Raw genomic sequence first — 25,865 nt, forward strand, 5'->3', positions numbered from 1 at the left:
GACCCTAAAAATGCTATGTAACATAGCTATTCCATAATAAAAAACTCTCTACCAATTTAGTACAATTATTTCAAGAAGTCTGAAAACAAAATTTAACTCCTATAACAGCTCTTCCTTTAAGACATTTTATTGATTTTATTTTGCCTTCTGTTTGTTTTCAAGTCACTACATCATTAAAAACATTGTTAAAGAGCTTAAAATAAAAAAAACAACCAACCAAACAAAAACCAAACAAACCAACCAAAAAAACAACACCAAAATTGAGACTATGTATACAATTCGACACTGGCAAGTATTAGAAAGCCTGAATTAATAATTAAACGTAATCTGGAAATTTCCCCCAGTTAGTGTTCGCAAATAACTTACCCATACTGTGGAGCTCCTGTTTTAATATCCCCTATGGTGACTTGAACATCATCTTCATCATCATCACTATCACTATCACTGTCATCCTCAGCCTCTGCCACCTTCTACGAAAGAAAAAGTCACTGCTTAGACAAAAAGCAGCCACTTACCTTTACAGTGGAAAAATAATCCAGACAAAACTATCTGTTCTAGAAATCTTTGAATGAAGAAAATTCTCCTTTTCCTAGACCTCAGAACTGAGAAGCATTAACAGTAAAATTAGGAGGCTGATCTGCTTAAATTCTACAAGTATCTGAAACATCTGGATTAAAATGGGGAAGCATCTAAGCTTCTGTTTCTGAAACATGACATTTCCTAAATAAACATAAAATGGTTTCCACTATCTAATATCCTTGTTCCTTCTATCTAGCTCATACACACTGGTTCCACTCTTACAATGTCATTCAGAAAATAACTTCAAGACATGCAAGACTAGCTTCTTGCCATCCTCAATTACATATATCCAGGGTAACTCAAATATTTTTCTATTTGTATATGAGCACTGCCCTTCAGATAAATCTATTCAATTCCTAACATCAGTAGACTATATCAAATATTTGAGATTTTTCAGCAAAAAATAGATACAAGAGCACACTGCATGCTGTTCTGTCCCATAGCATTCAAGCTTGCTGATACAGGTAATAATGCCAGTTCATACCGAGAGCTCATCTAGTCCAGTGTTTTGCTGCTTTGGTTCGCCTCCCAGAGACCACAGGGGAGATTAAAAACAGGGCAAACACATATGATGCTGCTCCCTAACAATTTTCCAGCTGCTGATTATTATCATTTCAGGGCATTTCCTAAACCAGTTATGGTTTGACCATTTAGTAACCCCCAATGGATGTTCTTTTTAAGTACTTGCCCAGATTTCCCTCGAACTCAAACTGCCAGCAGCCACACTCTTTTGCAAGGAGTTCCATAGCACTGTCTACTGCATGAAGATCCAACCTCTTTTATTTGTTTTTATCCTGGCTCCTACGATTTTCATTTAACAGTCCCAGTTCTCACATGGAAGAGACTGTGATGAGTCAACCTTTATTTATAGTCTCCATACATTATTTTGTTAGACCCCACCATATCCTATGTATGCCTTTCTGGCTGAGAAGTCCTTGCCTAGTAAGTCTACCTACCATTCCTTGTATGAAAGCTACCTCAACTTTTGCTACTTTTGCTGCTCTTCTCAGCTTTTTTCAGTTGAAGTAAAGCCTTCACATGAAGGGAACAGAACAGCACACAAAATTCAGGGTGCAACAGAACCATGAATTTATGGTATAGTGATATCCTCAATGTTGTTCTCTTCATTTCCTGCTACATCCCAAGGTTTAACTGTCTTTTAGACTCCTGACAAGCACTTAACCACCACTTGCATGGATCTTTCTACATATTGTAGTACATCCCTGCTAAGTAGTAATGGTCTGCTCAGAGACCACCATTTTATTTGTAAACCTGGTTTTCCTCCCATGAACATCACTCTTCTTTTTCTATATAGAGTTTCAATACCCATTTATCAACCAGACGGTTCTTCACAGACAGTCCTTGCTCTTACTATCTTGAATAACTTTGTAACATCAGAAAACTCGTGATCTCACAACTTACCCCTTCTCTGAGTAATGTATAAACACATTAAACAGCACAGGTTATGCACAACATTCCAGAGAATCCCCACTGGAGGTGACCTTCCTTCACTGTGAAAATGGAACTTTTACTTCTACCCTCTGTTTTCTATCTGTTACACATCAGCTACCCTTGTGGGACTCTCATCCTACAGCTGCTTAGTTTTCTTAAAATCCTCTGGTGAGGAACTTCTTCAAAAACTTTGTGGAATTCAAGTTAACTTTATCAACCACATCACCCATATCCACATACTTGTCGAATCCTTCAGCAGGACACTGAACATACCAAAGCCATGTTGACTCTGTCCACGTAACCTGCAATTATCCGAGCACAGCTGAGCTCTAGCCCTTATGTATTATACCACTTATTAACTTGCCTGGTACATAAATTAGACAAAGCAGCTGCACAGAAGATGTTGGAGTGCAGTTCCTCCCGTCTATACAACATTAACTTACATAACAATTAAGAGTCTAACCAAGGAGGGGGGGATGTCCAGATCAGCATAGATGTAAATGACAGCTAAGGAAGGCAACAGTCTTGCAATGCCCCACTGTCAAAAAGCACAAGTTCACCACCCTCGCACACCAGGCAACCCACACAGTAGAGCGCCACTTGAAATGCATTGAACAGAAAACAAATTTTGTCTGGAGCATGTACATTTTCAACCAAAATCAATTTCAATTATAAAAAAATGATTTCTTAATACTCTTCTCACAAAAATATTCACCTTTTTTTATTCAATCAATTTGAACACGATCCATTTTTCTAGGTTGCTGCTGACCCTTCATGTGCACCTTTTACCATAAAGTTCTTAATTTACGGAATGTTCTAATGATATCCTAATAATGTGAAGCTTTGCATAGGTGAAAAAACACAAAGATATGCAAGTACAAGGAAACTGCACCAATGAGGATCTTGAGTATTTCTAAATCAGTAAGTCCAAAAAAGTATACTATTGTCTCCTTGTACCTAACATATTAATTCTACTGCCCACTTACAGTACTAGCATCAGCACAAAAAACCTTTGGTGCACTTACAATAAAAAGCTTTTCAGTTTAAATAACCGAAATAAGCTTTTTAAGTTTTTTTTTTCCCAAGCTGTAGTATCTTTCATAAATAGAGTATTAGACTTACTGAGAAAAATATTTTTGAGAGGCTAGTCCTTAAAACTTGCACAAATACCAGGACAATGGTTTCTGTATCACATAGGAGAATTCTTGCAAGATACAAGCTAAAAAATCCAGTGAAGTTAAATCGCAATTCTTTCATAGAACAGATTTAAACTACTCCCATTCACAGTAAACTGAGGCCTTTTATCAACATTGCAACTGTGAGTTTTGTTTTCTGGTCCTTTCCTTCATCACACTAACACTGACATTATAAGACATACTGAACACTGAAGACTACTACCAAACCAGTTTGTTATGTTGCCTCTGAAAGGCACGTGCAATTCATCTCTTGAACCATATTTTCATGTAGTTCTGAAAATGCTTATTGTCTATCATGTTTAAAAAAGAAAAACAAGCAGAGGATTTTATTTTCCTGTCAGTGAGTATAATTTTGAAAAGGATGTCTCTGAGAAAAGACAGCTGCCTTGAAGCACAGCCTTTCCCTCAAAAAGCTGGAAGTACTATTGATTTATTTTCTGAAAGTTACATTTAAAAAGTAGACTGCAGTTGGAAACTGGATTTCCTAATTTTATAATTTCTACAGAGTTCCTGCAGATAGTATCAAACACCTTTCAGAAAAAAAAAAAAATAATAAAATCAAAGTTGTACACTTACGCATTAATTCATTCAATGGTAAGTCCATAGCCAAATTACAAATACCCCATAAATCAAAACAAGTTAAAGCAGTATTTCAAAAACACATTTAAAACTACCGTTTTCACAACGCCATTTTCTGCAGCTTCCTCTTCGCTTCCAGGTGGGGGTGGAACACTTAAACAAAAACAAACAGGAAAAGATGAAACCAGGTATTTATGCACAGACTACCTCACATGTATCAGCTAATGGTGAAAAAAGCCTTGCTATATCATTCCACAGAAGAGCCAAAGCTCCAGCTACTTTCTGCATTAACTAAAATAAATAATTTATTTTTTTTTTAATTAGAAGGCTATAACTTTATATTAGCAGGATAATATCTAGCTACCTTAAGTCATACTAACTGGTTGTTTGTAGAATAGTTGAAAGTAATAAGGCACCATACCTTGGTCCTTTTTTAAAATCAAAGCGAAATCTTTCAAGATATATGAAGGGAGAATAACAGGTGGTTTTTTTTTTCCCTGCAGACTGACATTTTTCAAAGACATAATGGAAAAAACATTCAAATATCTATAGGTAATGTTGTGCTGAATCAAAATTCACACATCTGCATTGTGAAATTTTCTTCCATGATATGGAATAGCTACAATTCAATGATTAATTTAATTATACTTTAACTGTAGACTGAAAACTACTAGTCCATCTAAAATGACAAGTGCTGCCAAATCCATGCAAATGAGCTCTCTCTCACTGGGCTCTTACCTACTGCTATTTCTTACGCAGCAATATTTTAATTACCACAGTTCCATTAAATGGTAGGATGTTGCACCACAAATAACAGAGTAAGCAGGGAGCCATTTAGAAGCAATACTCTTTCACTGAAAAGACATCTCTGAAATGCAGTGAGCAACTGCCAATTGTTATTGAAGAGAATGATTTTGATCCTGTCTTCTGTTGGCAAAATACCCACTGATGAGTGCTGGCCCAAAACCCAACATAGCCCAGGTATGACCCCAGGTTCTAAGCCTGACCATTTCACTTCATCACCCAGTAAAATGACAGGCTAGCTACAAAACCTAAATACAACCTCACAATTTTTACTTATACGAAAAATGCCAAAACTGAGAGACCAGAGACCAAAAACTTCTAACCGGTAAACTGTCACCATGCTTCCAGAGTTCCAAACACAACCCATAAGATACACAAGCTACCATCTGTTAGGCTTTCTAGTCCATAACTATGTATGGAGGCAGCCAAATGCCAAGCTAGACACTCCTGACCAGAAACAGAAGTAAAACACCACTGTTTCTAAGGATCATTTTGTTGCCAAGCAAATAATTTTCTTAAGCAACAGTAATACTGAAAAAGGTACCAGGTCAACAAAAAGCAACTGAACACAAGGAATCAATTAATATAGAACAGCTTCCAAATAAACAGCAAATAAATAATTGGAATTCTTCATCCTGGAGAAGAAACGATTCAAGACGAATGCAACAGTGGTCTAGAAAATGGTTAAGTGACATGGAAAAGGTGACAGGAAAAAACTCTCTTTTTTATACTACAAGAGGTTGTCACTGCTGTAGCACACTGTGTCTGTCAAAAGCTGTCATCAGATCAAAAAAACAACTGAGCAAGCCTATGGACAGGAAGTCCACCAAAGGTAACTAAATTCAAGAGTTCTCATAGAAAAAACCTCTGATAACTGGAAGCATTTATAGAAAATAACAATGCATGTTTTCTTGCATGGATTTCCCCTTTATTTGTTTAATTTATCTTGACAATCAACAATTTCTATAGTTTCTCAATTGTGAGACTTTTTTCATTCAGTATGAGACTGACTCCCATTTCCAGTCAGTCCTTGCTACCAACCTCCATCAACCTCACTAGATTTCCAAAGGACCATCTTTGTGCTTTCTCTCCTACAGTTCCTTATAACTCCATCAGGTTCCCCCAAATACTTCCACAGCTTTTTCTAACTTTATTTCAAATACTCTCTTATTAATAACAAAATCAACTCCGAAACCCTTAGCAGATGCCTTATGGGACCTGCACATCAAACTACTGAGTAATCTTCCACTGCTTCCTTGTATTCCCCTTTCTGTAACCATATTGTAAACTCTTTGAGAGATGTGTTATATTTCATTTCTAAATAATCTAGAATTATCTGATCCATTACTAAGACTGCAAAGCACAATGATTACAGAAATAAGAGACCTGTTGGCATTTTGTGAGGGGCTACTGTTGTCCATTCAGTTAAAACTGAAAATAACTTTTATACTCAAGTGTCCCAATTTCACAGGTAAAACCATTTCACAGAAAAGGCAAGTCATTCTAGCAGACTAAACATACTATCTTAAGGGCATTTTCAAAGACAGCAGTGTGTGTTCAGGCACCACAGACCCTCAAGCAGCTGGGAAGCAGAATGAATACAATGTTTGTGCAGCCACACTACAGGACTTCCAGCTGTCAAGATACTCACCTAGTTTTTTCTTCCTCTGGTCTCTCTGTTTCATTTTCATCTATCGCAAGAGAAAGGAAACACAGTAGTTAAGATTACAACCCCCTGAATACTAACCGTAACAGATATCTTGCCATGCAGATTATTAGACAACCATTCAGTTTACTATCCAGTAACCCTTGAGACATTTTCATAACGTTTCAGTTGTGAAATCAGTCAAGCAGACCCCAGCCCTCAGTGCCCTATATTGACAAGTCCACCACAGGGGTAGGGTTTAGTTCACACGCTTCATAATGATTTGAACATAAAGGAAGTCCCTAAAGTTACAAAGAAAGTTTATGCATAAAAGGTTAAGGCTGCTTCAGTACTTCAAGGCCGGGAGCCCGGTCAGGGGAGCGCAGGGGAGAGGCTCGGCGGCCCCAGGTGCGCGCGTGGGGTAGCAGCGCCATGCGGGCCTCCCGCTGCCGAGGCCCAGAACGCCTCGGCCTGCGCAGCACCGGCGCCTCGGGGGGAGGGGGCAGGGAGCCGCCGCGGCGGCGGGGAGGGGGCCGCGCACAGGCCCGGGACGGCACCGCCGGAGGGCTGGCCAGGAGGAGGGGACTGAGCGGGGGTGGCGAGACGGGGAGACCCTTTTAAACGGCCGCCGGCTGGCGCGGCTCGATGGGTAGCACTCAGTCCCGGGCCGGCCTGGCGACGCACGCCGCGGCCTATCCACCCCCACACACCAACTCCCCCGCCGCGGCGGCGGGGCAGAGCACCGGGGGAGGTGGGCTGGGAACGGGGGTCTGGGAAGGTCCGTACCGCCATAGAGCCACTCCTCCTCCTCGTCCCCGGCGGCCCCGCCGAGGTCCGCCGACAACCGCTCCACCTCACCGGTAGACATGGCCGCCTCCCGCGGGACGCGAGGGCTCAGGCCCGGCGGCGTCGGGGCCTCCCGCCGCTCGGCAGCAGCGCCGCGCCGCCCCGGGCCTCCGCCTCAAGGCCGTGACCGGGCGGCGGCCGGGGGGACTGCGAGCGCCCGGCCGGCCCAACGGCACCGCTCGCGGAGGAACCGCCGCCGCCTGCTCGGCGCTTCCCCTCCCCCGCCGAGTGAGTGACACGCACAGGAAGCGGGCCCGGCCCGGCCCCGCGGCGCCCTGGGCATGGGCATGCGGGGGGCGGCCCGGCGGCGCCCGGGCGGGCCGCGAGGGGAGGTGGCCTGGCGCGGCCCGGCGCCCGCTGCGCTCCAACAGGCCCTCCCGGCCCGGGGACGCCGCCGGCCCCGAGCGAGGAGAAGCGGAGGGGCCTCCTGGCCGCCCGCAGGAGGAGCGGGCCGGACGGGGAGAGCGGCCAGGCCGGGCCCAGCCCGCGAGCCGTCCTCCCGCGGAACCGGCCCCGCCGCCCGGTCCCCGCTCTGTGCGCTGCCAGGCGCCGGGACTCACCTCGGCGGTGCCTTCCGCACCGTCGCGAGACGCGGCGTGCCTGCGAGAGCCGCCTTCCCTTCCTCCTGCTGCTCTTTGTCTCCGCTGCCCTCGGCGGCCCCTCTGCTCTTGTGCATCCCCAGACGCCCGCCCGTCTCCGCAGCGGGGATCAGTGGCAGCACGGCGGCCTCCTCTGGGACACCCTCGCCCATCTCCAGAAGCGGGATTTGGCCAAACGCATGTACAGTCCAGTGCCGTGCTTCTACTGGCGGCCGATGGCATCTGCCAGGGGGAGGGTAACCGCAGGATAAACATACGCCGCTGCTTCTACTAGTACTGTCCTAGCTCTCTGCGCAGGGACCCTCCCAGCCGGAGGTCATATTTTAGGTTTAACAACTCTTTATACTTTTTTTCTTTTTTTCTCCACAAAGCGCCTAATATTATTTTTAGCTCCAGTAAAGAGTTTAACGTTAATAGTGTGCTAAGTTCCAGAATTCATGAAGAAATTTCTCTAGTTTAAAAGCAGTGGGAAGTTGCAAGCCATTTTTACTGATGATGCTCTCACTGTACATTTATGAATGCTGCATTCACAACTGCAAGATTCATTGGAATATTTAAGTACCGACAACTTTCAAAACAAGTTTTTGACCAGTTCTGTGTACAAATTGAGTCTTCAGTGTCTTGGAATGTTTGTGAAAATGAAAAAAGGGACCCCTCTTTCACAGCAGGACAGCTTGTGAAAAATCAGACTGGAAGGCTTGACTGTATTATAAACACATCTCAAGTCCAGGCAGGGGAAGCTTATTCTTTGAATTACCTGCATAGAGAACTTTGTTTTAAAGTTTCATGTATGGCATCACATTTCACTGGAGTTCACATGAACAAACTACCTTCTCAAAAGGCACTTTTTTTCCCCTGAAATTGGAGGGTTTAGGTGTCGTACAGACCATGAATTGTGTGGTATAACTGGGTAGGTTTTCATCATGCAATTCCATTTTTATACCTGTAGTAGTGGAGTGCACAGAGGTGTTTTTCATCCAAAACAGTTGTTTCTCATAAAACAAATTTGCCATGTAGTACCTCTTACTGGGCATCAGTGTCTTTCTTCATTTTCATTCCTCTTTTGTTTGCTTGGGCATTTAACATGCTTCTGGCCAACATTAAGTGACACTGTAGAACTGATAGTTTCATTTGATTGCAGAGAGAAAGAAGCAGAAAATTCATTTGTGGAAACCACCACAAATAGAAATCAGGAGTAGGTGCGGAACATAAAATCTCTTAAAATACATCAACACAGATGCTCAAGGAAATTTTTGTCATAGAAGCCTTTAAACAGACATCACATTCAGCTGGTGGTCACATAAAAATCCATCTTGGAACAGTTTGAGCATTGGAAGCTGGCCGGAGAAGGCTAAGTCCTGTAAACAGCTGCCAGCCTTCCGCCCTTCCCAGGAAGATCTTGCCCCACCTCTGGCTCTGGTTGGGCAGAGAGGGTGCTCTGAACCTGTTTCCTGCTTTGCTCCGAGGTCAAAGTGCCAGCTTAGGTGACATTTTAAATTCTGCCCTCAAAGGTAAAAACTTCCACCAGCCCCAGTCAGCCCCAGCCTCTGGAAGGGACCTTGCCATTTCTCCTTAGTGCTGCACAGCGGGAGAGCAGCAGTTGGGGCCTGAAGAAAAGGTTTCTCCCAAGACCCTGAGTAGCTAAAAGGCCGAGGACAGAAGACAACATTTTTGCTAACTCCTTAAGCATCTTAACCCACAGGTCACACTCCAAAAATGCACAAGATATCAAGTTTACAGGAACCCTTTACTATGGTTCTTTTTCTAACACAGTAGTAGTAAAGTTGCACATGGAATAAAATAAGCTGTTATAACTGCTTAGATAATTCTGTTTGTAATTTAACCACTATGCTTTGAACTGATTAACCTCATTTTGTCTTCTGGCTAGTAATCCTTTTTTTTCCAACATTGGCATATGCAGAACTAGTTGCAATCTATACAGTATTTATGTAGTAATAGAGATATTTGTTTTCTTAAAAAAAAAGCATCTGCTGTTTTTACAATATGCCTGAGAAAAAACCCAACCTTTTAAAAATGGACAAGCCATAATATATCCAGCTTTTGTCCATGGCACTCAAGCATAAAGCAAAAGCTTGGAGATAAATATCTGAGGTAATTCAGTACGAGAGGAGGATAATTCTACTTGTGTATAACTGCAAGGCTTCAGTGGTTAACCATCCCCAATCCTTTCTTGGCATTCATTTTTCAAATTAAAATAGTCAAGAAGGCTATTAGCTTACATATTTTTCTAGCATAATGAAGTGATATGCCCTAAGGTTAAAATAATAGATAGGAACTGGAACAGCACAAAGACAAAGTCTGCGTTTGGAAGGGGGAAGAACACATTGGGGTAGGAATGTGCGTGGAGCAGACTGGAAGGAGAGGATTTCATTTCATTACTGGAAATCTGGTGATTACACATTACTGATGATTTTCAGTGTCCTGAAACCAGCTGAACCTGCAAGAGACCTGAGAAAACCAGCTAAGATAGTAGATGAACTAATTAAATAATCTTTTTGTTATTGCTGGTAATGCTACTATATCAGAAAAGGTATTCTTCTCATGCTGTACTAAGGAAGTTGCCCAAGTGAAATACGGTGTACTACACAGATTTGCATCCATTCTTTGGGGAGAAGAAACTGTAGATGCATTTACGGCATTTTTTCTAGTTAGCTTTGACACTGATTTTGAGATCAAGAGCTTTCTACAGTGGAAATGGAACTAAATTTGTCATATGTCTCCAACTGCATATCATAAAAGTTGCATTTATTAAAAGAGAATATTTCCTGTTGCTAGCTTTTCAACCACTGGGCATTCAATCACATTTGTTAATACTGACACAAGAAATACAGAATTATAGGACAGGGAATGGTGATGGAAGTTTCACCTTTCCAGTGCTGTACATTTAAAAAAGTATCAGCACAACAGTCATTCTCTCAGTGTAACGAAGATATGGACACAGCACAAAGGAGATAGTGACATAAATAGTGACACTGAATTGCTTTAACGTTTACCAGGAGCAAGATCAAGGCGGCTTCCAGCCTTTTCAGGAAAATATCAGGCAAAACTGAACTGTCAGTGCTCAGATGTCACTCCGGGCGCCGGCCGGGTCTACAGGCTGTAGCAGAGTTGCTGATAGAGACCGTAGACGAGAGAAACATGTTAATGTTTGTCAGAACTTGGCACTGCCAGCAAAATGAAGAGCCCCCTCCCCTCTTCTCTCCCAGAGGCGTACCCCTGCTGCTGCTCCCGCGGTGTGACAGACCCGGGCTGGAGAACGGGCCAGCCCGACTCCGGGGACACCAGCGCGGGCAGCTGGGCGGGTCCCGCGGGGACGGACGGCGCCTTGGGGGGACACCCCGACACCACACCACACCACACCCGCGGCCCGGGGAAAAAGCCTCACCACAGCCGCCGCTGTGCCCGCAGCCTCCCCCGGGCCGCCCCCTCCCCGCAGACACCGCCGCCCGGCTCTGTCACGACGCGGGGACTACACGGCCTGCTGTGCCCCGCCCCTCCCTGCTGCGGACAGCCAATCCGCGACCGGCACGTCATCCTACGGCGCCGGCGGCGCGCCGGCACGTGCGGTGTGTTGTGGCTGTCAGCGCTGCCCGCTGCTGCCGCCATGGCGGTGCCGGAGCTGCGGCGGGTGTGCCGGCAGGCCTGGGAGCCCGTGCTCGCCAGGGCCAGTCGGGCCGTCGTCTTCCTGGACGCGGTGTCCGCGGAGGCGCTGCACTGGGGCGTCGGCGGGGCGGGCGAGCTGCTGGCGGCGGGGGCGCTGGCCGTCAGGGTGCTGGTCGCTGAGGCGGCGGAGGCAGCGGGAGCAGCCCCGGCATCGGCCCGCGTCGTCTTCGTGGTGAGCGGGCCGCTGCGAGGCGGTACAGCCGCCGCCGTGCGCCGTGTGCTGGGCCAGGGCGCCGTGCGGCACTGCGTGCTGGTGACCGGCGGCGAGGCGGAAGACGGCGGGGCGGCCGAGCTGGAGGAGACGCTGCGGCGGTGGATGGGCGAGGGCGGCCGTGCCGAGGTGGTGCTGCGGGGCCCGCCGCTCCTGGCACCCGTATCGGCGGAGCTCTGCCTGCTGCCCGCTCTGGCGGAGCTCCTGCCGCCTCTGCCCGGCTCTGGAGGGCCCGGCCCCGCGGAGGTCGGGCTGGGCACCCTGCCTGCTGAGCTGCGGGTGGCGGTGCGGGCCCTGGTGGGTGACCTGGATGCTCTTTTCACCGCCCTGAGCCTGCGGGAGGAGAGCTTCGCCGTGGGGGCCCTTAGCAGGGTCGTTGCTGCTGAGCTGGCGAGCTGCGCCCCAGCCAGGAACAGGAGGAGGATGGCCACCAACAAGGCCTCTGTCATCTTTGTGGACAGGACGTTGGACCTCGCTGGTAAGAAAACCACCACTGACAGGGGCTATCATCCCTGTGGGCCCACATCTACCCCATGAGGAGGTTTTTGGGTAGTTGCAGGAGTCCTCGTGGCCTGGGAGCATGTGTAACGCTACGGCAGTGGTGGTTGCTCACACATCCTTGTTCCCCAGTGGGTCATGGAAACCAAGACTGAAGCAGAAGGCTGTACTGGAAACACAAGGGTTTGTTTCTGGCACTTCCACTTTGATGCAAACTAGTGACCTTAGCTGTGCCTGTGTGTCATCCCAAGGTGTGAAGGAAATGGTCTGCAGTGTTCAAACTGTGCCTTGTGGATTACTGTGAAGCATTTCCCAGCGTATTTATTTATCAGCCTTAGCATTATAGTTATCTAAATAAATAGACATCTATGTATACACTTAGCTATGTCTATATGCTTGAAAGTGTCGCTGTATGATATATATATATAAATGGGTTTTATATGTTATGCATTATGCTTAGTGTTTGAGTGAAGCAATTGCATGTGGCTGTTGTTGGTAACTTGGAAAACATTATGCTTGAGTGAAAACAATACATAATTGTTTATATAACACTCTCTTGGAAGTAAATGGGTGTAAGAGTGAACCATATGGTAAATCTAATGCTGCAAATCAGTGCAGAATTGATGCAAAAGTTGAGAAGCGTAGAGAGTACTGTGAGACCCCATTGGGAAACTGTCAGAAGGAGAATGTTTAGTATTGTAATCAACCTGCAAGCTTGGTGAGTTGAAGTCTTTTAAGCTGGTAAGATGTGATATCAAAAGGGCAGAAAAAGGAAAAGTGACAGAACGAGTCACCAGCAAGGTGCAGGGTCCATGACCCAGAAAAAATTTGTATCAGCCTCTCACTTCTGGAATAACGATCTTTTAGAGGAAACAGTAATCTCAGAGAATAATTGATACAGGAGCTGCTGCATTTACTTACCCCATCGTATTATTGATAGATCTGCTTATATATACAGTGTGTGGGCCTGGTTCTGTTTGCATTATCTGTAGTCAGTAAGTCAGGTCATAATTTTTTACCACACATCCCATAGCAAATGCTTGGCACAATGTTGCATCTTCAGCTCATCTGTTTCTGAATTTTCTTCTGTCTTCTTTTCCCCCTCAGTTTTGGCTTTGCGTATCCTTGCATTGCTGTAGGTTTTGTACCTGTCAACAGCGTGCTGAAGAGCATCTATGGATCTGGGTGGTTACTGCTGTGCTGTGGTTTGGGAAGTTTGCTGGGAAGACTGCAGGAGAGTGGACTTGGATGATGAGCCTTGAAGTTAAACTGGGAGAGGTGTGTCTGTTTGGGGTGCGAACCAGTGAAACTGAGCAAGGATTCCTGCACTTGGGTGGTGGGAAGAGTTAAAAGCAAGAAAAGGAACTGGAAATCGTGCATGACAAGGAGCTGCCTGGCTGTTGAGGATGCACGAAGAGAGACAATACCAGCTTAAATCTGGGAAGTGAAGTCTGGAATCTTGTGCTTCCGTAAGAGAATGTTCTTCAGAGAAAACATCAGGGCTGTGGTGGGGCAGCTTTATAGGGGATGCATCAAAGCTCTTGGAGTACAGATGATTACTATTTTCTTAGTAATATATTTTCTTCAGTATCTGTAACTGAAACCAAGATCCCTTCATGCAACTGTTCTTTTTGTCTCCAGAATTCACTGAATGTTTGATTGAAGTCTTCCTGTGCTTTGGACATAATACCGTGCTTTTGTCATCAAGCACAGTGCTAACTGAAGGAATTAAAAATTAGTGCATTTCAGAGGTAAAGAACTGTATGGACCTGAGTATAGCTCAACACAATGAGATTTTTTTCATTGGTTTCCTAGAGACTGTACAGTAAAAAGTACATGAAAAAAGCAGCATTTAGAGTTGTGAAACCAGTTTTCAAGAAGTGGGAAATGGCACAATGAAGTTGTACCTGCAACCTTAATTTTCTTAGGTATATTCAGCCTTTTATATATGCTCTCTCCTGACCCCGTACACCTGACTCCACTGTCTGGCCTTCAGGTGACTGCGTCTGTTGAATTTCAGCCTTGCACTTTGTAAAAGCTAAAGCTTCCTATCTGCAAGTTTCCAGCTTGGCATTTGCAACTGAGCCACTGGATTTTTTTCTAAGCTATGATATGTATTTGCAGTCAGCAGTATAAAAATAAATATTTTTTTTTTTCAAATAACAGCTTGGTGCAGGTGGAAGTCTTTGACGTGGACTTTCTTCTTTACAGCTCATTTCAACTTTTTAAATCTCTTCTCTCTAAAGATGAAAGATTTTGGATTTGATTTGTAAATGTCTTATTGGTACCTGAATCTTGTCCAACATGTGGGCTGCAGCTATGAGAAGTGTTTAGGTATCCATGAATTTTGAGAATGCTTTCATATTCCAAGCACTTCCACAAAAACCTGGAGGTTCACTAGGGACAGGTGCTGGGCTACACTCTGATTAAATCAGGCTACTGCTTCAAACCAGGTGACTTTGAATCACTCTGAATAGGCTATCAGGAGGCAAATATTTTCTAACTCAAAGACCTGGACAGAATACAGCTTTAAGTAGCTCTAGATGATGTCTAAAGGAGTTGCACTAACAGATGTTTTATTTTTGGCTCATATTCCATGCTTATCTAGAGTAAGTAAGATGTTAAGATAGAATAACTAACAGTTTTCAGTAATGACAATTGATTTCTAATAGTAAAAGTCAAAATGTCTCAAGTGGCTTTTCTGGTGCTGCAATTGCAAACAGCTGAACTAAGGGAAAATACTGGTGCTTAAATAAATATTAAAAACTTTCCATTTTAAAGAACATATTAAAGAAGTATTAAGTACATTTTGGTAAAGAACCTCTGGTGCCAATGTCAAGAAATTGGTTGTTTTTTTTGGTTTTTTTTGTGAGCACTATTTAAAAAAATAGTCACATATAAAATGGCATGTTTTTCTGTTAAAAACAAAACAAACAAAAATCAGAAGGGATCTGAGTATTTGTTCATGGTTAAGTCCACTGCTCAGTCACAAGCCCATTTATATATTGCACCCCTTCCATGATGCCCTGAAGCATCATGGGCCCACTGAGCTAGGAAAAGTTCACCTTTATGTTGCCAGTCCAAGTCCACCTCGGCTACTTTAATCTTAGCAGCCTGTTCTGCCTGCCGGTTGTTTTGATGTTTCTCAGTGACTCAACTTTTAGGCACATGAGTGTCTACATGACGAACTTTTACAGTCAGGTTCTCTAGCTTAGCAGCAATGTCCTGCCACAATGGGGCAGCCCAAATAGGTTTGCCTCTGCGCTGCCAGTTATTTTGCTTCCACTGTTTTAACCACCCCCACAGGGCATTTGCCACCATCCATGAGTCAGTGTAGAGATAAAAGTACTGGCCACTTTTCTCTTTCAGCAATGTCCAGTGCCAGCTGGATGGTTTTTACTTCTGCAAACTGGCTTGATTCACCTTGTCGCTCATTGGTCTCTGTGACTTGTCACGTAGGACTCCATACAGCAGATTTCCACTTTCAATGTTTTCCTATGTGTGATGCTGCTTTTGTTTGCCTGCTTATTGTTTTAAAGTTCACTGCCTTTGTTTTAACTAGTAGAATAAATCCTCCAACTATAGTGGTACTCTGATAAGTGACACTGGTTAAAGTGAGAGCTAACTCTGGCACCTTAATTGCTGTTTATTTTTATCCTCTAATATTAGTGCCCCTAAATATTTGCATTGTGATTCCATATTGTAACCCCATGCTCCTTCCATGTGTTTCGTATTGACCATCTTGCCAGCATTCACACCTTTTATGAATCAGTTTTTCTGGCTTCCGGGAGTTCCTTTTTCATTCATAAGCTCATTGATACCTTTCAGATATTGGTGTTCAGAACAGCTTGACGCATTTCTCTTTCCAGTCTCTTGGTGCTTTGCAGACTTTGGGATGTGGGCTGTTATAAGTGCAGGGAACAGTGAGGTCTCACCCACTGGTATGTGCAGGTGATTTTGAAATGCAATACAGTGAGGAAAATGCAGAGAAGAAAGAATAGCAGGGGGATGCCTGTGCAGTCAATTTATAGTTTTGAATAATAACCTTCATATGAGTGTTGCTGAGGTTAGATATTTCAGTGCTGTTGGCAACAGCACTTTTGTCTTCCTCTAGCCCTATTGCATGTGTTGGGCAAAAATCACAGGAATGTTTTCGCACAGCCATGGCTGCAAACTCAGGTTTAACTTTCTGTATTGTATCCCTCATTGTCAGCCAAGCATCATCTTTGCATCACACTCTTGTGCTGGTTGTAGTGTTTTCAGCCTTTTAACACCTACAGAAAGCACAGTTCAGTCACTCATCAATGAAGTGTAGACATCATTCCCTTTCCATTCCTGCGAGCAGCCACAGAAACAAGAAAGTTGCAGTGTGCCTTAATTGTCCTACAGCTTAGTCCCATTCATAGAGGAGGATGAGGGTGAAGACTGATGTAAGCCCATGTCATTCTGGTAAAGTCTAGTTCTGACTAATATATCTTTTTGATTATTTCTGTTTTAAATAGCTTGTTTGTAATTGTCTATTTCTTATGTCATGTCACATCATATAAGCTGAGGCCTTGAAAACATAAATACTAAGGCTTGAGTATACTGAGTACAGGAGTCCACTTTTTATGAACCAGGCTGGAGCTTTGACAACAGGAGTCAAAAGACACTTAAATGATTCTGGTTACTTGAGGTTGTAGACTGCAGCTATGAGGAGTAGTGGCAGCTGAAAATACGCAAGTGATGTCAACTCAGTGCTGGGGGGTCAGGGCGCAGCCTCTTCTCTGGTGTGGTTTATAAAGATTCTGCTATTGTGGAATAGGCACACAAACTTTTATAACAGTTTTTTAAATGCTTCAGATGTTAGGTTTGTTATAGAGGCAAATAAATGGAATGAGTTTTGCCTATTTAAAGAAAACTACAGGTGGCTAGGTCAGTGCAGGGGTCTTAGAAATTGCATGAATCTTCAGCAGTTGCTTCAGCATTTCTTATCTCCAAACTAACTACTCTTTACTTATGTTGCTATAGCTAGTTGTGAGAGAAGGGGAATCAGTTATATGCCAGCACTCTGCTGCTGTGTTTGGCTATGGGTTGCTGTGTGCCTACTTCTCTCTTTTTCTGTTTTTGTTTGGACGGCTTTTTTTTTTAGATTCTATAGCCAGCCTAGAGGGACAGGTAACTGACTACTTCGCTGTTCCTTTGTGCAAAGGAGAATGTAGATCTATATATTCTGGCAAGGTAGAAGGATGCTCTAGTTTTCCTTGAATGCCTGAATTCCTGGGAACTTACAGGCTGCTTTCTAGCACTGTTCAACAAAGTCAGCTTAAGCTAACACTAGATGAAAGAATATGGTGAAACATTGTTAAACTTTGGAACCAGAGGTCCAAATATCCAGCTTCTTTCAAGGGACTAGGTGTTAAACATTTCTGCCTTTTGATATTTCAAACCCTTCTTTCACTGAGGTGATGCATTGCCTAATGAAAGTTGCATCATAGGAATTGTCCTATGTCAAGGGTTTTGATTGCGGGGTGACAATAAAACCATGGCAGATGTATTGTTAACCCCCTCTCCCCTGACTTCTCCCTTCAGCCTCTCCCTCTCCCCGCTTCCTACTCAGGACAGGCGATCAGGAGGGAAAGAAGGACAGAGAGAAGAGAGTTGGAAAAATTAACAATGTTTTACTAATGCTACTAATAAGAATAGAGAAAATAATACAAAATATACAAAACCAATCTTGAAAGTCCCGGCAACTGCAGAGCCGGCACCCAAAGTCCTGGATTAGACTCTGCAGCCAACCGGAGCTGGATTCAGTCTGTCACTAGGCCTCAGTTTGCAGGGACGACTAGCAAGGTTCTCTCCTAATGTCGGCCATAAGCAAAAGGAAAAGAAGGAAAAGGGACGAGATCCTTGTGATCTCCCACTTTTGTATGAAGTATTCACGTGAATGGAATGTTATACACAGTTGGTCAGTTCCTTGGTCACCTGTTTCTCGTTGCCCCTCTCAGGAGATGTGCATCAATTGTTATCATAATTTCGCATTCCATTGCTATGTTTACCAAAACATGTATCTGGTTCTTCAGGAAAATGCAGCTAATATGAAGCTTTAGCTGACAGGCAAATTCACTAAAAGAGAAACTTGTTTTTTAACAAAACCAGGACATCCTACTACAGTCCTTTAGTGTCAAGTCTTCCTAATGGTGATCTTATTCAGAAAAACACTGGACGAGTGTGCAGTGTTGAAATATCAGGAAAACTGGGATGGGTTTGTTCATTTCTCTTTCAAAAATCACCAGTCCTGAACTAATCTAGAAAGTACTTAAAACAGCAGATGTTAAGAAAGCTTTGACAGTGGAAGCAAGATATGCCTTGCATGCTGTTTTGGTGCACTCTGACCTATGTTTGAATTTTGATTGAAGGAAAAGCCTCCAGTGGAAATTAGCTGCATTAGTTGTTGGCTGGTGAGCAATGCCTTTGTAGGAGAACTTTCTAATCCAAGCTCCTCATGTTTAGCAACTGACTTTAAAGTCTTCCTGTTGCCCAAGTTCTCATGTTGCTTCTGTGATATGCAACTGCCCTGTAAATCTGCTTTTTTTTTGTTTGTTTTGTTTGTGAACCAGACAGCAGAACCAGTAGGAGAACATAAGAACTGGAGTACAAATGGTGAGAGATACGCCTGTTAATGGTCTTAATAAAATATTGTTTTGCATGCATGTCACTGATGCCTTTTTGGGGAATGGGGAAGTGTAGTTAATGTGTTCCCAGCTGCTGTTAGAAAATCAGTTTGTTGACTTTGCCAATTGTGCCAGGTACAACCTGTATCAAATGTCACAGATTTCACTTTGTAACTCTTAATGAGAAGATAAAGTAAAATTAGAACAGCATTATACCTGAGATTTCCTGTGTCCTCGAGGCTGGATATTAACCTGGCCTGAAGACTCCTGTTTTGCATTGGTCAGATAACTTTGCCATGTCTCTTCAACACCTGGTCTGTGTGTGCATTGGCAGCATTAAAACTACTAGCTGCCTTGAATGCCATTGGTCATGAGAAGCTTCTGAGGAGCCTGTTGGTTGTCTTCAACAGTAATGAACAGGATGGAAACCAGTCCCATGGACCCCGCTGAATGAAGTCAGTGTGACTGAAAGGAGAATCCCCTTGATTTCCTCTCCTAGTCTCATGGGGTTTAATTGTCTTTCCAGCCTTGGCTGGTTTGCATAGTTGATCAGGATGAAAGGGATTTTTAAAACCTCCAGAAGATGTTTTCTGTTTGATTTGATGAGGCACAGCAAAAGCCATTAGTGGCTGCGGACTGGTGGTAACCTCCAAGGAGTATGAGCTGTGTTAAGGAGACTGAGATGGCACTTACTTATTGTGAAAGCAACTTAAATACGCTGAGACTTTCCTCCTCTGCCAAGGAGAAAGGAGGAGGGTTGTTAATAACTAACACGGATTTATCTGCATTTGAGGTGTTTCCAGTTTAGCTAAATGTCTTGTCTAGCTAAATGTTGCTCACGTGCAGCAAATGTGGAGAGACAGACTGGAAGCAGTCTTCCAGTCCATGGGGGTGGAGGTTCAGAAGATTGCCATCTGTTTTCCATGTCTGTAACTTTGCGAGTGTTGATAATGGTGGTGTGGCTGACAAGTGACTGACCTAGTAAGAAGAATGCAGGGATTTTGGAGAGCAGATGTCTTAGGGAGTCACAAAGACAACTCAGCTCATTTCATCTGTATTTCAGTGGTCTAAATCTATCTGGGAACGATAGAAAGGAAAGTTGCTGTCATTCTGTGACTATTACTGTCTCTGGTGAAACAAATTGGCAGTGTCAATCCAGCTGAGCAGCCAGGTGTCCACGTTGCAGTACCACCACATGCTGGACACATGTGCCTTCCTTGCCTCCTGCGGGTAGAAGCATTGTCAGCATGGAGTTTGACTTTACTTCTCTCCTCCCTTTCCATCCTTGCTTCTCTTTTCAACTTCTTCTACAATTCAGAATAGTTGATAAACCATGCGGTGTTTTTGCAGCATGGATACCTGCCTGCTGTAGACTTGCTGGGGACAACCTTCTGCTTATCCAAGAGCAGTTAATAATCTGACCTCGCTAATGGTCTTGATGTAAGGGATTTATGGAGCATTTGAAGCTACTTCAGCTATGGAAACAGACCTCTGTCTTTGGAAATGATGAAAAATTAGAGCAGATATGGTGCCAGATGGACAGAGTTTGATGCAGTGGGACCATAGCCTGAAAGATTTTTTTCTTGTCTCTCAAAGGTGGCTTCATAAGTCCTTGTTTCCCTGTGAGTAAAGGCAGGAGAGCAAAAACTAAGCTCAGTACTGGTGTCCAGCCCTGTGGCGATAGCTGAACTATAGCTAAAGCAGCAGAATACAAATACCTTCAACTTGTTCCTGACTTAAAGGCAATGAGGCTTCCAGTCTCCCTCTCTGACTTTTTCATCTATTTGTGTGTCATGTTGTTCTGCTTTGGCTTAGCTTACAGTCTCAATGTTTTGTAAGTTGTTTTTAGTGGCTGTGTTGAGAGTTGGTGAATGGAAAGAAGAAAATGTGTGTTTGAAATCAGGAGAGTTGAAGCAAATGTGCCAAATGGAATTCAGAGTTTATCTTGGAATGTGGTCACATTGACATTTCATACTATGTAACTTGGGTTGTTTTAGTAACTTGATGTTGGTTTCACCTGGGCTGCCATCAGTCCATATAAGAGTGGTGACCTTGATGGTAGTATGTTGTTAGTAATTGTTTATTGTAATAATATGCCAGTCTATCTGGGTAGCTGTGTATGCAACTTGCATACAGCCCTTTTAAGCACAGTCCTATTAGTTTAAGTAGAAAAGTGTAATTTGCATGTGAGCATGTTTATATAAATGTTTGCCTTCTTTTTTTTAATAACCGCTGCAAATCTTGTCTAACAACTTTCTTATTCAAAGAGAAATATTTTGCATGTTAAAGTGCAAGATCAGTGAATATCTAACAGCTGTAAAACTAAGTCTAATTTATGCTTTTAAAATTAATCTTTCTGAAATGTTGTCAATGCTTTTAATTTCAGACATTCCAGAAATTAATTTTACTTCTGTAGCAAAATATCTTTGAAAAGCTAATGTGTTCTTGATGTTATGACTATCAGTGTCCTTCTCCCCAAAACATATGGTTGTTATATTGCTCTCAGTTCCTTGTGTGGTTGTTTTGTTTTTTCTTCTACTTATGTACCTGACAGTTTTTTGGTCTCTCTCTTTTCGCCCCCCCCGCCATTCCCCCAGGAGCAGTTGGTCATCATGGCGACAATCTTGCAGAGAAGATACTTTCTGTGCTTCCCAAGCTTCCTGGCCACAAGACCGATGTGATGGTTAACATGGCGGAACTTACATCACTGCAGACTACAGATGAAACCTGCAGCATTATAGCACCTGGCTGCTTAGCGCAACCAAAGTAAACATTCTCTTCTTCTTTTTTTAAGATGTTGAATATGTTTGTTTTCTCTTTGTGGAAAAAAAAAACAAACAAAAAAACTAGTCTTTTCCTTTAAAAAAAAAAAATCAAGTTTACAGCAAAAACCCATCTGGTCCTAATTCCACTGGAACATAATCATCTGTATGTGTGCATTAAGAGAGCAAGCCAGTTAAGTGTCCCGAAAGTGGGGTATGCTCAGGACCTTTTTTGGGTTTGGGTTGTTTAAATTGCTGTAAGGTGCTGTAAATAGAAATCAGTACAGGTTAAACTCCAAGATTTTTTCTTTGTGACATTTTATTTTCTGCCTGAGTAACAGGTCATACAAACAAGTAGGTCTTAAGTGTGGCTTCCTTTTCCCATAAGACTCTATAATTATAAAGTGAGATGCATGCTCAATTCTTGTTAGAGTATTTGCTAACTTAAGGTCTTATCTCTGTTTTCAAACACTATAGCTGTGGAGATAGATAATTAGGCACAAATCTAGATATACTGGCAGGTTCACAAAGGCCTAGTTTTTGCTTAAACAAGGATGACCTAGAAGCAGGAACTTTGAACAATCGTACTTATTAATAGCTATGTATAATTTGTAGCTAGACTCTGCTTGTAAAGTGCATCAGATTTGTTGTTTCACTTTCTAAAGTTAGTTGTCCGAACTGAAACTTTCCTGCAACTTCTCTTACCATGCATAAACCAGGAAATACACCAGGTGCTGGTTTCATTCCACAAAAAAAAAATTACTCAGCAGTGCTCTAGAAATTCATGTAGTGCAAAGGAGATTAAAAGTTCTTTCTCCCTCCCCTCCCCGCCCCTCCCCCCCCCCCCCCCCCAAAGATTTCAGGAAAGACTTTCCACTGTTCCAACATATGGTCCTTATTTTTTGAGAGCCTCCAGATCCTTTATCATCTTCCATCTCTCACACATGCTGTAACTGAGTCCAGTTTCTAGGTTTCATGTTGCATAACTCTCCTCTTGCTTAAAAGTTGGAGAGGAAGCATTTCCTCGTATAGGTGGACTGAATTGTAAGTTGCTGCTGGGGTGACTAACTTAAATAGAATTTATCCTGGTTTTCTTCTCATTGGCTGCTTTCCAGCTGATCGCTGAAGCGGAAGTGAGATGCCCTTAAGATCTGTCTACACAGCCAAATGAAGAGGTCATTGCCTGTCGTAGACATGCTGTGGTAGCAGTTGTTTCTGCTAACTTTGAGTAGCTACCAGAAAGAAAATTTCTGGCAGCATGGAATAGGAAAAGTAAAAAAGATATTTATTGCCCTAAGACTGTTGACTTGTGCTACAACTCCATTATTCCTAACATTGCTGACATTGAGGAGACTAAAGCTAGTGCTAGTACGCCTCCTCATGCCAAAATTATTACTTCAGTCTTCTTTATATTCATGTTTTCATGAGCAGCCACCAGAGTTTTATTGTGTTCTAAGGTGGCTAATAGTATAAATGTAGAGGTTTGTTTGCCTGTTTGCTAGCTAGTGGGAAGGTGCCCTCTGTTAACAGTGCAGTGAGACTTAACATCATGTGAAGTCTCCCATGGACGCAAGTGATTAAAGAACAACAGGATTTGGCTACAAGGCACAAGTGCGGCAAAGTTGAATGTCAGGAGCTGATACTTGGTACCAAGGCAGTGGCATTACTATCACACCAGTTTATAAGAGCTTCTCCAAAATACCCTCTCTCTGTTAAGTCATTTTACAGAATGTACTATGCTTCAAATTTTTAAGAACAGATTAGGCAAATATTGGTTTAAATAGGACTGATCTTGCTTCAGGGCAGAGCAAAGGGACTAAATGGCTTCCCAAAATCTCTCCTGTGTCATTGTTCACAACTGAAGAAGTGTTGCGTGCCTGAGAATAGTCTCCAAACTCCAGAGAAGGTGGCGCTGTGATGTTCAACCCTACACCTCCTACTTTTTCTCCAACTGTGTAATGATTAGGAACTGTTTCTAATTTTAAAAAGTTATTCCCAAACCAGCTTAAGACAGTTGCTGAAGAATACTAGAAACCATAACAGTGTCTGAATGGGTGTCTGAAGGTGGTAGTTTCCATTCTGTTCAGCAGGACTGCATTCTTAGTGTTGGATTATAAATGTCAGGATTAATCATCTTTGCTAGTGTAAAATGACTGAAGTTCTTTTGAAGCACTGAAGTGGATTTAAAATTCTCACCACTAAGTTTCCATGTCAGTTCTGTGAGAAGTTCTACAGGATACTCTCAGTTCTTCATCAGCATGGTTACTACTGTTGGTAGCTGGCTCAGAAGTGTTTCTTGTAATTGGAAACTTAGGTCTTGATTTATATTGGTAAATGATGCATGGCAAGGAGTGTTCCTCTGCTTGTAAATTTTGTATTTACTCTGGTGAGTGAAAGTGCCAGCACCTTTCCCAGAGACAGAACCAGTAACTTCATTTACACCAAAGTGGAACGTGTGGGGGCTTTTTTACATGAAATGGTGTGATCAGACTGTGGCATTTCACAGACTTGCATGTTCAGAATATTTTTCAAATGTTTTCATTATTTTAAATCAAGTAATATTTGAGCATGCTGTGGTTAGGGGAGAGAGAGACGTCTGCTCCTTCCACACAGCTTGCTATATTTAACTTTTCTTATGGAATGCCTCTCCAGCAGAAACATCTGGGCTTAGTTACAGAGTTAGCAAACAGAATTAATGAATAATTTATGGCTGGTGTGGTGAAATAAAGCAGAGTTCTTTTCTCAAATCTGAGGTTATAATGGGTTCCTTTAAAGATTTAGATGAAAATGTAAATGCCACATGCTGCTTAAGTTACTGTACTTTGAAGGTACTCTCTTTGTGAGGAAGGGAATTTCTTAAAAAAAAAAAAAAAAGAAAAAAGAAAATATCTATTGTAGACCTCTTAATTTTATTAGTCTTAGTAGCCTCAAAAATCTTGCAGAGTAATTGTTTGCCCTACTGTAGTCACTGACATGTTGCTGCTCCAGAGTGAATGTTAGTGCTGAGTTATGCTCTTTGAGAATTGTGTCAAAATGTTATTAATTTTTATATACAGATGGATATCTGTAAAAAAAAAAAAAAAAAAAAGGAACAGTTTATAGACATAAAACTAAAGACATCCACTCTTGATCAGAACTGTTGCTTTCTGATTAAGAAAAGCAAGAGTCACCCTGTCCTTTCAAACAAATGATGCATAATAGAGGTGGAAATCGTAGTGAAAGCTTAATGGCATAGATAATTTTTAAAAATATATTGATTACAGTTCTCTTGCTGGTCTTTGCATTTTGATAACCCACACAGTGTTTTTGCAGGAATTTCTAACAATTTCAGGTTCTGATTTTAAGCATACACGCAGTGGCTTCCAGGAGTCGTCTGCTTGGATGAACATCACACTCTCTGTGTTTGTGAGCCATCCATCATGTCCATTCCATCATATTTTGGCCACTTCGTTTCTCAAAGCACCTATCTGGTGTTTTTAGAGATTGATCCTGCTGTCAGTAATGGGTTTATCGTGATGGAGGTTTATCTTGTGCTGTCTTCCACCTTTTGCAAGCCAGGAGGTGAGGTGTGCAGAGGCCCCATGGCTCCCTGAAGCCCCAAATCAGGGTTCAGATGCCACAGGTCTGTGGCGTGTGGGAACAGAAGTAAGGAGTTACGTGATACTGAACTGTGGGCAACTGAATAAATATCTATGTTTGCTCTTCTTAATCTGCTTTTTTATTACCCAGGAACACTTTTGATGTGCTCTTGTATTTTGCTGAATAAACAGAATATTTAATTAGTTTATGCACACCTCAAGAACTTGCTGAATAGAGATTTCTTGTCTGTTTTTCCACTCTTGCTTCCTTTCTCAAATTTTTGGAGTTTGCAAGCTTCTTGGAATTCAATGCAGTGTTAAAATCTCAGAAAGAGACCAGATTTTTATTTAATGTGTATATGTATTTAATGCGATATACAAAGAACCTTTGGGTTTTTTGTATAGCAAGCATTTTTCCATAAAGATGCAAAACTATAACATAACACACTTCATGTTTTGTCTGCTACGCCTAAAGCAATTCAGTGAGCAATATAGCTGAGGTGTCTGAGCACTTTTGACAAAGCAGATGGAGCCACTAAATCATTTGAATTTGCATTGGAGGAAAAAATAACAAGTTCAGAATGAGGTGATCTTGCTGATGGGTATGATGCAGAAAATATAGATATGCAGGCCAGATGTTTGAAACGTGGCACTTGCAAAGGTCCTTATATGAGGGTGGAAGGAGAGGTGTGCTGGGATACAGAGAAAGTGTGGTTAGAAATAAGAATGTTCCTGGATATAAAATAGTAAAATTTCAATGTCGCATGTTAGTGGAAGTT

The 25,865-nt window shown here is 42.7% G+C and overlaps 2 protein-coding genes and 1 long non-coding RNA gene across 11 annotated transcripts in view; 1 reads left to right on the forward strand and 2 right to left on the reverse strand.

Moving 5' to 3' along the window:
- Positions 1 to 7,574, reverse strand: part of FIP1L1 (factor interacting with PAPOLA and CPSF1) — a 43,202-nt gene extending 35,628 nt beyond the window's left edge. For 2 of the 7 annotated variants that reach the window (XM_082050254.1, XM_082050252.1), the window contains exons 1-4: positions 7,042 to 7,572; positions 6,262 to 6,301; positions 3,902 to 3,959; positions 367 to 470 (exon numbers count right to left, since the gene is read on the reverse strand). In XM_082050254.1, coding sequence (XP_081906380.1) covers positions 367 to 470; positions 3,902 to 3,959; positions 6,262 to 6,301; positions 7,042 to 7,123 — 284 coding nt within the window. In that variant the 5' untranslated portion in view covers positions 7,124 to 7,572. Of the gene's footprint in view, positions 1 to 366; positions 471 to 3,901; positions 3,960 to 6,261; positions 6,302 to 7,041 lie in introns of all 7 variants that reach the window. The other 5 variants (XM_082050253.1, XM_082050257.1, XM_082050255.1 and 2 more) reach the window with 5 other exon arrangements.
- A 117-nt stretch (positions 7,575 to 7,691) lies between these two features.
- Positions 7,692 to 11,147, reverse strand: LOC309438615. The gene is made up of 3 exons (XR_014183826.1): positions 10,936 to 11,147; positions 10,309 to 10,832; positions 7,692 to 10,259 (listed from the first exon to the last, which is right to left on the reverse strand). It is a non-coding gene; the product is annotated as an uncharacterized lncRNA (long non-coding RNA).
- A 145-nt stretch (positions 11,148 to 11,292) lies between these two features.
- SCFD2 (sec1 family domain containing 2) overlaps positions 11,293 to 25,865 on the forward strand; it is a 203,042-nt gene continuing 188,469 nt past the window's right edge. For all 3 annotated transcript variants that reach the window (XM_082051318.1, XM_082051317.1, XM_082051319.1), the window contains exons 1-2: positions 11,293 to 12,073; positions 21,344 to 21,512. In XM_082051318.1, coding sequence (XP_081907444.1) covers positions 11,326 to 12,073; positions 21,344 to 21,512 — 917 coding nt within the window. In that variant the 5' untranslated portion in view covers positions 11,293 to 11,325. The remainder of the gene's footprint in view (positions 12,074 to 21,343; positions 21,513 to 25,865) is intronic.

Source organism: Streptopelia decaocto (assembly GCF_964273445.1).
Source record: "Streptopelia decaocto genome assembly, chromosome: 4".
Classification (NCBI taxonomy): domain Eukaryota; kingdom Metazoa; phylum Chordata; class Aves; order Columbiformes; family Columbidae; genus Streptopelia; species Streptopelia decaocto.